The sequence below is a fragment of the Saccopteryx bilineata genome, chromosome 2 (assembly GCF_036850765.1).
Source record: "Saccopteryx bilineata isolate mSacBil1 chromosome 2, mSacBil1_pri_phased_curated, whole genome shotgun sequence".
Taxonomy (NCBI): domain Eukaryota; kingdom Metazoa; phylum Chordata; class Mammalia; order Chiroptera; family Emballonuridae; genus Saccopteryx; species Saccopteryx bilineata.
The window spans coordinates 80,386,733-80,398,972 of record NC_089491.1 but is presented as its reverse complement, the minus strand read 5'-3'; the positions used below and the strand labels follow the sequence as shown (position 1 = coordinate 80,398,972).

Here is a 12,240-nt window from a genome sequence, read left to right as displayed (position 1 = left end):
GGAAGAAGCAAAACTGTCTTTATCTTCAGACAACATAATCCTGTATGCAGAGAGAACTAAAGAGTACACACACACATTCAAACCACAAGAGCTATAATACATGAATTCAGTAAAGTATCAGTATTGAAGAAAAATATGTAAAAAAATATTGCATTTCTATATATTACCATTGACCATTGGAAAATGAAGTTAAGAAAACAGATCTCTCCACAATAACTTCAAAATGAAAAAAGTAGTTGGGATCATTTTTTCAAGTGCAAGACTTGTATACTGAAAACTATAGAAGAATGCTGAGAGAAATTAATATCTAAGCAGACTGTGAGACATTTCATGCTCATGAATTGAAAAGAGTCAATACAGTTAAGATGGTGTTTCTCCAAACTCATCTATAGATTTGCAATTCCTATCAAAATCTCATTAGCCTTTTTTTGCCTAAGTTGGCAAGGTGATCCTAAATTTTATATATTAAATTAAAATGAATGAGAATAGATAAATTATCTTTTTGACAAATGATGATGGGACAATTGGCTATCCACATTGCAAAATGATGAAGTTAGAATTTTACCTTACACCATACTAAAAATTAACTCAAAAAGAATAAATTTAAGAACTAAAACTATAAACCTTTTTGTTTAAAAGGGGAAACATTGGACTTCATAAAAATTTGGAAGCTTGGTGTACTAAGACACCAGTAAGAAGATGAGAAGATAAGAGACAGACTGGAGGGAAGAAAAGCATATACCTGGTATAGGAATTGTATCCAGAATATGCAATTAACTATTATAACTCAGTAAGACAAACAACTTAATTAAGAAATGGGCAAATAATTTTAATATGTTATAAAAAAGAAATGTGAGCGGTTAATAAACACATCCAGAGATACTCAACATTATTAGTTATAAGAAAATGTAAATTAAGCTACAATGAGATACCATTAAATACCCACTAGAACAGGGATCCCCAAACTTTTTACACAGGGGGCCAGTTCACTGTCCCTCAGATCGTTGGAGGGCCAGACTATAAAAAAACTATGAACAGATCCCTATGCACACTGCACATATCTTATTTTAAAGTAAAAAAACAAAACAGGAACAAATACAATATTTAAAATAAAGAACAAGTAAATTTAAATCAACAAACTGACCAGTATTTCAATGGGAACTATGGGCCTGCTTTTGGCTAATGAGATGGTCAATGTGCTCCTCTCACTGACCACCAATGAAAGAGGTGCCCCTTCCGGAAGTGCGGCGGGGGCCGGATAAATGGCCTCAGGGGGCCACATGCGGCCTGCGGCCGTAGTTTGGGAACCCCTGCACGAGAAGGTCTGTATTAAAAAAACCCCATAAGTGTTGGTGAGGATATTGAGAAATGAGAATCTTCATATATTGCTGGTGGGAATGTAAAATGTCATATTGACCTTGGAAAAGTTTGCAGTATCTATAAAAGTTAAACATAGTTTTACCATATAATCTAGCAGTTCTAGTTCTCAGTATCTACCTAAAAGAAATGACATATATCCACACAAGGACTTGTCCACAAATGAAAAAAATTTTTTTTTCTATTAAAGTGAGAGGTGGGGAGGCAGAGACACAGACTTCTGCATGCGCCCTGACTGGGATCCACCTGGCAAGTCCCCTACTGGGTGATGCTCTGCCCATCTGGGGCCACTGCTCTGTTGCTTGTTGCTTGGCAACAGAACTATTTTTGCAGCTGAGGTGAGGCCGTGGAGCCATCCTCAGCACCCAGGGCCAACTTGCTCAAAACATTCGAGCCATAGCTGTAGGAGGTGGACAGAGACAGTGAGAGACAGACAGAGAGAGAGAGAGAGAGACAAAGAGAGAGAGAGAGAGAGAAGGGTCCAGCTGAGCCAGTGATTCCTTGCTCAAGCCAGAAACCATGGGATCATGATCCCACACTCAAGCCTGAAACCTTGAGTTTTGAACCTGGGACCTCATCATCCCAGGTAACACTCTATCTACTGCACTACCACTGGTCAGGCTACTTTATTATTTGCATTTTAATTTTAATTTAATATATTGTTTTTATCCTTCATTTTTTATGTGGTATATTGTTAACTGATTTATAGATATTGAACTAACCTTGCTTCCCGAGAATAAATCCCACCTGTTCATGGTATATGATCTTTTTAATATGTTGTTGAATTCAGTTTACTATTTGGTGAGGATTTTTGCATGTATGTTTATCAGGGATGTTGGCCTTAAAAGTTTTTTTTTCTTTAATGTGTTTGTCAGGTAATGCTAGCCTCATAAAATGAGTCTAGGAACCTACCCTTCTATTTTATTTTTTTGTAATATTTTGAGAAGGATAGGTATTAATTCTTCTTTGAATGTTTGGTAAAATTCACCTGTGAAACGATCTGGTCCAGGGCTTTTGTTTGCTGGGAGTTTGTTTGATTACTGTTATATTTTTGTTAGTAGTCATCAGTCTGTTCATGTTTTGTTTCTTCCTGATTAAGTGTTGGAAGAGTGTATGTTTCTAGGAATTTATCCATTTCTTCTGATTTGTCCAATTTGTTGGCATATAATTGTTTGTAGTATTTTCTCATAATTCTTTGCATTTTTATGGTGTCAGTTGTCACTTCTTTTTAATTTCTGATTTATTTGGGCTCTTTTTTTCTTGAATCTGGCTAAAGTTTTATCAATTTTTAAAATCTTTTCAGAGAATGAACTTTTGGTTTCATTGATCTTGTTTGTTGTTTTATAGACTCTATTTTGTTTAATTCAGCTCTGATCTTTAATATTTCCTTCTATTTTGGGGGGCTTTGTTTTTTTCTTTTCTAGTTCCTTTAGGTCTAAGGTTAGATTGTTTATTTAAGATTTTTCTTGTTACTTGCAATAGGCTAGTATTGCTATAAATTTCCCTCTTAGAGTTGCTTTGTATTTTCATTTTCATTTGTTTCAAGTTATCTTTCACTTTATTCCTTGATCTCATTTTTAACCCACTCATTGTTAAGTAGCATATTATTCAACCTCCACCTGTTTGTGTGATTTTCAGTTTGTTTTTCTTGTCATTAATTTCTAGTTTTGTTCCATTGTGATTGGAGAAGATGGTTGATATAATTTTTATCTTCTTAGATTTATTTAGATTTGAAAAAATTATTGAGGCTTGTTTTGTGGCCTAATATGTGGTCTATCCAGGAAAATGTTCTATGTGCACTTGAAAAGAATGCATATTCTACTTTTGGATGAAATGTTGTAAACGTTTCAATTAAATCCATCTGATCTAATGTGTCACTTAAGGCCACACTTTCCTTGTTAATTTTCTCTCTGGATCATGTATCCATTGATGTCAATGGGGTGTTAAAGTCCCCTACTATTATTGTTTTACTGTCAATCTCAGCCTTTATGTCCATAAAATATTTGCTTTATATATTTGGGTGCACCTGTGTAGGGTGCTTAGATGTATATAAGACTTATATCATCTTGTTGGATTGATCCATTTATCATTATAAAATATTATTTATCTCTTATTATAGCCTTGACTTTAAAGTCTATTTTGTCTGCTATATATATTACTACCCCAACATTTTTTTATTTCCATTTTCATGAAATATTTTTTTCCACTCCTTGATTTTTAGTCTGTGTGTTTCTTTTGATCTGAAGTGAGTTTCTTGTAGGCAGCATATGTAGGGGTCTTGTGTTTTTATCCAATCAGCCACCTTATGTTTTTTTGATTGAACATTTAGTTCATTTACATTCAAAGTAATTATTCCTAGCTATGTAGTTATTGCCATTGTATTCTTTTCTGATAGCTTTTGTAGTTCTTATCTGTTTCTTACTTTTCTTGCTCTTCTCTCTTGTTTGTTGATAAGTTTCTGCAGTATTGTGAAGTTTCTGCAGTATTGTGTTTTGATTCCTTGTGTATCTCTTATATATTTCTTGTAGAGGTTGGTGGTTACTATGTGCTTCCTATATACCAAGCTATATTTATAGCAGTCTATTTGGAGTTTATGTTTGCTTAAGTTTGAACACATTCTAAAATCATTACAATTTTTACTCCCTTTGTGTTTGTTTTTGTTGTCATTTTCTACATTACTTTTGTGTTTGTGTGAACTCCTTAATTTATTGTTATAATTACACTTGATCTTCCTACTTTTGCCTTTTAAGCTTTGTACTAGCTTTATAGTTTGTTGAACCAGTGCTTTTACTAAGTGTTGGGAAAGTCTTTATCTCTTCTTCAATTCTAAGTTATAGCTTTACTGGGTAGAGTAATCTTGGTTGTAGGTCTTTGCCTTTCATCACTTTGAATATTTTGTGCCAATTTCTTGTAGTCTGTGCAGTTTCCATTGAGAAATTACCTAACGGTCTTATGGGAGCTTTCTTGTAGGTAATGGACTTTCTCTTGCTGCTTTTAGATTCTCTCTTTGACTTTAATCTTTGACATTTTAATTATAATGTATCTTGGTGTAGGGTCCTTTTGAGTTCCTCTTGTTTGGGACTCCCTATGATTCCTGGGTTTGTATGTCTATTTTCTTTGCCAGGTTAGGGAAATTTTCCATCATTTCTTCAAGTAAGTTTTCAATTCCTTGCTCTATTCTCCTTCTGTTATTGCTATAATGCTAATGTTGGCACACTTGATATTGTCCCAGATGTCCTTTAAACTATTCTTTTTTAAAAATTCTTTTTTCTTAATATTATTCTAATTAGATGTTTTTGCTACCTTGTCTTCCAGATTAGTGATTTGATCTTTTGCTTTTTCTAATCTGATGTTGATTCCCTCTAGTGTACTCTTCATTTCAGTTCTTGTATTCTTCATTTTAAACTGGTTCCTTTTTTATGGTTTCTCTTTCTTTGTTGAATTTCCCAGTAAATTAATCTACTATTCCCTTGAGTTGATTGCACATCCTTATAACCAGTATTTTCAACTCTGCATCTGGTACATTATTTATCTCTATTTCATTAAGTTCAATTTTTTTTTGTGTGTGTAGTTTAATATTCTTTCACTTGGGATATGTTTATTTGTCACCTCATTTTGGCTGACTGTCTGTATTTTGTTTCTATGTGTTAGGTAGATCTGTGACATCTCCCAGTCTTGACAGTGTGGCCTTATGTAGTTGATGTCCTACTGGCTCAATCGTTCAGTCTCCTTGATCACCTGAGTGTGATGGTCTAGGGGTGATTTTTCTTATGTGGGTTGTGTTTGCCCTCTTGTTGTAGCTGAGCCTTGATTGCTTTTGACACATTAGTAGGTAGGATTGACCCTCGGGCTGATTAGCTGTGAGGGTTGATCATGAATATGGAAGAGGAGTTGTGCAGGAACTTATCCCACAGAGTGGGAGTCACTTCAGTGGGGCTTTGGGGCCAGGCTAGTCTGCCCTTTGAGTGTCATTTATGGTGTTTATTGGTTGATGTTTAGGTGTGGCCTGAGGCTAGTCACCAGGTATGTTGGGTCTTTAGCTTTTTGGGAAGGACTCTGGGACAAGCCAAGTATAGCTGCTATTTGTGCCACTTAGTGGGAACTACAAAATGATCTGTGGTTGGTTGCTGCTTTGGCTGGGCTTGGAGGCACTTGTGAGAGGCTATGCTGTTAACTGAGGCCATCTGCCATTGCTGGGCTATGGACATTTTGGTGAGCACCATGATGTGAACTGAAGCCAACTGCCACTTGTGTGGGACTTTTGGCTCCTTAGTTGAAGCTACGTTCTAAGCCAAAACCAGCCTCGTTTCTGCCACCTGATGGAAGTAACAATGCAAGTTGAGACTGGTGCTGATTATGCTGGACTTGGGGCCATTTAGTAAGTGGTACAGGGCATGCTGAGGCCAGCTGCTGGTTGTGTGTATGTGGTCCTTTGAGAGATTTTAGGAAAGTTAGCTGCAAGAACTGAGCCAGGCCACTTATGTTCAAAAGCCACTGGAAGAGGTTTAGTTGGGCACATAGTTGGGTTGGGCAGGGTCTCAGGGAATCACCAGGGTGGGGAAAATGTTGTTAGCCAGATTTGGTGCCCTCCTGTGCCTTCTGTCTGGATGGGAGGAATGCTCAACAAAGGAACAGTGGTGCCTTCAAGCTTTTCCATCTGGAGAGAGCTGTCCAGTTCCTTACCCCTTCAGTTCTTACCTCAAAGTGAGGCAATTTAGTTACTTCCCATATGTTCCTGGCACAGTTTGAGCTGCTGCCTCTGTGTCAGAGCCCAGAATGTACAAATTTGTGAGCCAGTGCTCAGGCTTCTCAAGGGTCTCCAACAGCCTCACATCTTACTTGGATGCAATCCTGCTGGTTTTAACAGCCAGATGTTATGGGGACTCCTCTCCCTAGCACTGGAACCCTGGGCTGGGACCCCTTACTACTCAGGGGAGGACCTGTGAAGCTGAGCTATTCCTCCCATAATAAGTGTCACACTGTGGGTTTGGAACCTATTTCATGTCTCCGCCCCTCCTTGTAGTCTCTTTGTGGCTTCTTCTTTATAGTCTGAGTTTATAGGACTTCTGTTAAGCTGGGCTTCAGGTAGATCTCAATGATTATTGTTCTATAATTTAGTTGTAATTTTGATTAGTTGTGGAAGGAGGTGAGCATAGCATTTATCTACATCACTATCTTGACCAGAAATCCCATTTTGGTTACATTAGTAATTGATAGGCTTAGTGAAGGCAGTGTAAGACTTGTATTTGAGCCAAGTATTATGAAAAGAATGATAGTAGTCTCATAGTAGAAGTTCCTTTTAAACAGATATCCCCTGGATATATATTTATATAACTGGGAAATTCTTTTTATCCTTCAAATATTTTGAAATTCTCCTCATCCTGAAAATCTTTCCTGATTATTTGTTAGAAGTGGTTTTTTTTTCTTTAACCTTAATTCTATCTAGAAATGCAGTAGTTCTGTGATTTAGGCTGTCAGAAGAGCATGGCCTTTGAATCAACTATGTGGTTTAAATTCCAACTTGTAATTCTCTAGCCATGTGACTTTTGGGCAAGTATCTCAGTCTTTCTGAGCCTTGCTTTTGGGAATCTGTACAGTGGACACAGTCATACCCATTACAAAGGGTTATTGTAAAGATAAAACAAAATTGTGTATAAAAACCTTGAGTACAGTTGACTGGCACATGGTTAGTATTCCTTAATTATCAGAACCACATAGTGGAGTGTGTCAGAACATGGATTCTGGATGTGGATTTGCATCCATTTTCTACTTCTAGCCATGTGGCCTTGAGTAAATTCTCTAATTTTTCTGTGCCTCTGTTTCTGCATTTGTAAAATGAGCATATTGATGGTATTCACCTTATTAGGGCTGTTTTAAGATTAAAAGAGTTAACACAGAAAACATTTAGAATACGCCTATCATATAATAAGCTCTATACAAGAGGAAGCAGCTATTACTCTCTCACCAGCCAATACAATGCCCTTCTTCCCTTGTAGCAGTATATTTGATTTACGTGGATTAGATATGAGAGTTATAGGGACACAATGAAAATCTTCACATGGACACCAGGCCAGCCTGTTTGGTCTGGCTGACAGTCCATTAGTGGTGGGATGTCAACCCCCTGTCTCACTGTTCCACACACACCTTCCCTGTCACTCTTTACTCATTCAGAGAGGGTACCTTCCCCACAGAAAAATGGAATTGTTCTTGGATTAGGATAAGTCGTGGTGAGGCAACTCTGTGGAATAGTTTCCGTGGACCTTCCCACAGCTGTGAACCCTCTAATATCCCTGTGTGCAGTATTATAGGGTGTGATAAGACTCCTCTAAAATTTTCTCTTCTGCATAGTAACTCTCAGATATCATAAAGTTGAAACAGCAAGCCCTTGATTGAAATGATAGCAGATATCTACTCTATTCTTCCTTTGTCTCAAGGAACATGTCACTGGAGACTGGCTTATGGCTTTAAGACCCCATGGAATACATGTAGGTTGAGTGAATTGATTTCTTAGTAAACACCACTTCTGCTTTATTTTCAGCTGATTATTTACCCTGGAACCAAGCAAGACGAGAGCTACTTCGTCCAGAACCCAAATTCCGGCCAGAGTCAACTAGGTTTGACAATAGAACCACGCACCAAGATGACTATACTATGAAGGGCCTAGTGAACACCATGAGCTGTAAGCCCCCAGTCATGACCAATGCCTGTAACATCCCCCTGGAGGATCTGACTAACTACAAAATGAGCTATGTGGCCCACCCTGTGGAGAAGCGCTTTGTGTATGAGGTGGAGAAGTTCAAACCCTGTGAAATCCCCTTTGAAAGCCTTACCACCCACAAACAGTCCTACCAGGGCCTGGTGGGGGAGCCAGCCAAGAGCTTGAAACCTCCAGGCAGGTCCTGCGGGCTAGACACACCTTTCTCTAACATCACTGAGTTTCGAGATAAGTACCAAGCTTGGCCAATGCCCCAGGTGTTCTCCAAACCTCCTGCCCCCTACATGCCTCCTGAAGAAAAGATGGACCTTCTGACAACAGTGCAATCTCATTACACGTACCCTAAGGGTGCTCCAGCTCAGTCCTGCCGACCAGTGCTTTGTGTCAGGAAGGGTGGCCGTTTCGAAAGCTCCACCACCACCAAGGATGATTACAAGCAGTGGACCAGCATGCGCATGGAGCCGGTCAAGCCCATTCCCCAGCTGGCCCGTCCCACCGAGCCTTTGGACTGCTTGACCACCACCAGGGCCCACTATGTACCCCACCCACTCATTAATACCACAAGCTGTAAGCCCCCCTGGTCTGGTCCCCGAAGAAATATTCCTGTGGAGGCCCAGACCACATATACCACCAGCTTTACTCCCAAAGAAATGGGTAGGTGCCTGGCTTCATACCCTGAGCCCCCTGGCTATATCTTTGAAGAAACAGATCCTTTGGGGCACAGGATATACAGACCAGTTTCTCAGACAGGCTCTCGGAGGAACAGCCCTCTTTCTGTAGGTGATTCGGAAAAACTCAACCAGCAAGAGTTGGCAGTGTCAGCCTGATTTTTAAAAAAATTATTTAGAAATTGCACAATACTTTTAAAAGCAAACAAAAGTTATTCATTGGAGAGAAAAGAATATTTCCCAAAATGAAAAAAAATCTTTATCACTTCCAGGACACTTGAATAAAATGGGAATCACTTGACTCAAGGAAAATAGTGTTTAGTAACTGGCTAATTACTCTTCTGACCCCGCCTCTGCTGTCTTCCCCTCTTGGGTCCCTTACCTTGTGCTCGTGGAGATCAAAGCTGGTCTCTATGAGGTTTTCTCTGAACCAGATGTATTTTATTAATTTAATCATTATATGAATCAACATTGTGATTAACCCTTGCCAAGTATAAAGTGCCAAAGAATGAACTTTATTTGGGGGTAGTACATCTGCAGGTCTGTGTCTCCCCTCCCCCCCCCCCCCCCCCCACACACACACATGCTGTCTATGCAAAGAACAGGCTGTGTTCCTTTGGAGAAATACCAGATTAAAGTGCCTATTGCATCTCAGTCCTGGTGGGAGTGCCTTGGCCCAATCTAGAGTCTTGTTTTGGGTTCTTTCTTCCCAGGGCTGCTTCACAGGGTGTCTTTCTACCTCATACTAGCTAGAACGGTGCTTTCTGATTAGATGAGATAGTAGTCCCACAGGAGATAGCAGTCCCCCAGGACTTCAGACCTCCTCCACCCTTACACCAGTGCAGGCTCTGATTCCAGAGGGTGGGAGGGGAAAAAGGGACCCTAGCAACCAGGCATTCAGAAGCCTGCTCTTGGGCTGTGAGTTCTAAATGCTCAGGACCTGGGAAAAATCCCATGCTGGGCCAGTTCCTGGGAAGCCTGGACCCAGTTGTCCGAAAATGTTAACTGTGGCCAGACCTGTGACAAAATTTGACTTAGTTGTGAACTGGACCTTCTCTTGGAGAAAGGGCTAGAAGTTTCTCTTTGGGGCTTAAGGTTTCACCAAGTTTGATTATAAGGCTAAGTAATTTGGAGATTATTTTAAGTTGAGAAGAATCAAGGAAGGAGTTCGTTCAAGAAGACCCAGGCCAGGTCAGATGGACTCACGATCTGGGTGAGCATCTCATAGGTGCCACCAGGATGCCACCTCTCTCTTGAATCCACAGAACTTAAAATATACTCCATGTTCTCAGAGAACTTGAGAACATGGTGGAGGGAAGGGAAAATTTCAGCTCCAGTCTAGAGACTTGAGCTTAGGCTCAGGGCCTGGTTCACGGGTGAGAAACCAGCATCTCCTATCCAGGGCTCAGTCTTCCCACAGCTCTCACCTACCTGGCCAAGACTGGGCAGGTCCCTGCACCTGTAGCCTCACCATGAGGTTAGCTTGTATCATTAGGTTGGGATTTACATAATTTAATCCTCTTTGTTATGTGGGGCCTAGATACCTGCCCTTCTGGGGTAGAGAGACTCAGAGAGCCTACACACATTGCCCAAGGCCAACATCGAAACCTAAGTCTTCTGATGCAAGATCCAGTGCCCTTCCCACAAACCAGGCCCCACCTGTCTGCTGTGTCTCAGATCTCATGGCTCCACAAGCCACATCAAACCATGTTTTTTCTGTCTGAAGTCTTTCCTGGAGTCTAGTGAGCTAAAGGAGTTCACTAAGGAGGGTAGGTTTTATTATTTTGTTTCACCATTTTTTATAAATCAAAAAATATTTGCTCTTAATTTAAAAAGCCAAATAGTGCTAAAAGGCTTATGAAAAATTCAGCAGTCTCTCATGCCCCAGCCTCTTGGTCTCACCTGTTATTACTCCTCCAAAGAATAATCTTAATTTGATCTATTTCTGTTAATATTTTCCTTCATATTCCTAAATAATGCTTTCCATTGACTTGTCGATTTTAGTCATGGTCTATTTTGGTTAATTAGGAATTTTAGTTCTCATACACTCCTCCCTTCCCTCTCCCTTTTCAGAATGGTTACATGACAATACTTGGTTATATCAATACTAATAAGCTTTTCTAACATTTCTGATGAGTAGGAGGGCAAGAAGATGAAGAAGGATGGAGAACCTGCCTGATTAAGGAGCGCCGAGCCCTCTTGCGGTGAGGAATATCCTCGGAGCCCTTCTTTTGTCACGTACAGCGTTACCTCCATGGTGATCCAGGCTAGACGAGCTTGCTCTCTGGGGCATCCCTGCCCTGCCCACTTCTGGACTTAAGGAGCCAGCTCTCCCCTCTACGAGCTGTTCCTTTTTCGGTCCAAAATATCTTTATTATTATAAAAGTGGTTAACAGAAGTTAAAAAAAATAAGAAAATATATGAAAAAGAACACAAGTAATTATTATAGGGACTATGGAACACAGTGGCTAAGAGCATACAAGGAGATCATCTGGCAGACCAGGCATTGCATCTTGGCCCTTGCTACCTAGTAGCTATGAGATCTAGGTCAAGTTATTCAACATATGGACACTAGCAATACTGGCTGCATGGTTTTGTTGTTTTGACTAAATGGTAGAGATATACTTAGCCTTGTCTCATGGTTAGCTGTCATTAAGTGTAGGAGAGGATGATGGTGATGATGATGAAGATAGTTGCTGAGTTCTGCCTGGTTGAATCTACTCATGATTTTATTGGTATTTACAAGCATGCAGGCAAGGATAACTGCTTGTATTTTATTATATTTTACAAAGTAACATATTTACCTTTTATTTCATATAGTTCACTTACTTTTTCATTGTTCTGAGCTGGGGTGCTAACTGCTCTCCCTGGAAATGTCATTGCAGGAGGTAACTGGGTCATGAAAGAGGAGTTAGGTGGATGGGGCTTTGGTGCCCTCCCCTGCTCTGTCATCAGCAGCAGCTTGTTAATCAATTCTGTGTACAGGGCTGTGATATAAGTTTGTTGGAAAAAGGGTCTACTGTATTAAAATGCATGTACTTACTGCTGTCATATCAGACATGATCCTGTTCCATAAACTCTGATGATGAAAGACTTCGAATTGCCTTCTCTTGAAAAATATGCACACATGCCTTATAGTTTTCATTTGAGAGAATGAAGTGGGAGCTTAATCACCGACCAGGGTTCCAAAGGTTTTAAGCATGTTCTAGAAGAAAATTTGAGACCAAAAACAGAATAGAAAGGGAATTTTTTTTTTCAGAGACAGAGAGTGAGTCAGAGAGAGGGATAGACAGAGAGGAACAGAGAGAGATGAGAAGCATCAGTCATTAGTTTTTCATTGCGCGTTGCCACACCTTAGTTGTTCATTGATTGCTTTCTCATACGTGCCTTGACCGCGGGCCTTCAGCAGACCGAGTAACCCCTTGCTGGAGCCAGCGACCTTGGGTTCAAGCTGGTGGGCTTTTGCTCAAACCAGATAAG

General features: G+C 40.0%; 1 protein-coding gene across 1 annotated transcript in view; it reads left to right on the top strand.

The window, feature by feature from the left end:
• Nucleotides 1-8,919, top strand: part of SAXO1 (stabilizer of axonemal microtubules 1) — a 49,108-nt gene extending 40,189 nt beyond the window's left edge. The window contains exon 7 of the mRNA XM_066254362.1: nt 7,916-8,919. Within this exon, the coding sequence (XP_066110459.1) occupies nt 7,916-8,919 (1,004 nt within the window). The remainder of the gene's footprint in view (nt 1-7,915) is intronic.
• Nucleotides 8,920-12,240: the final 3,321 nt, after the last annotated feature.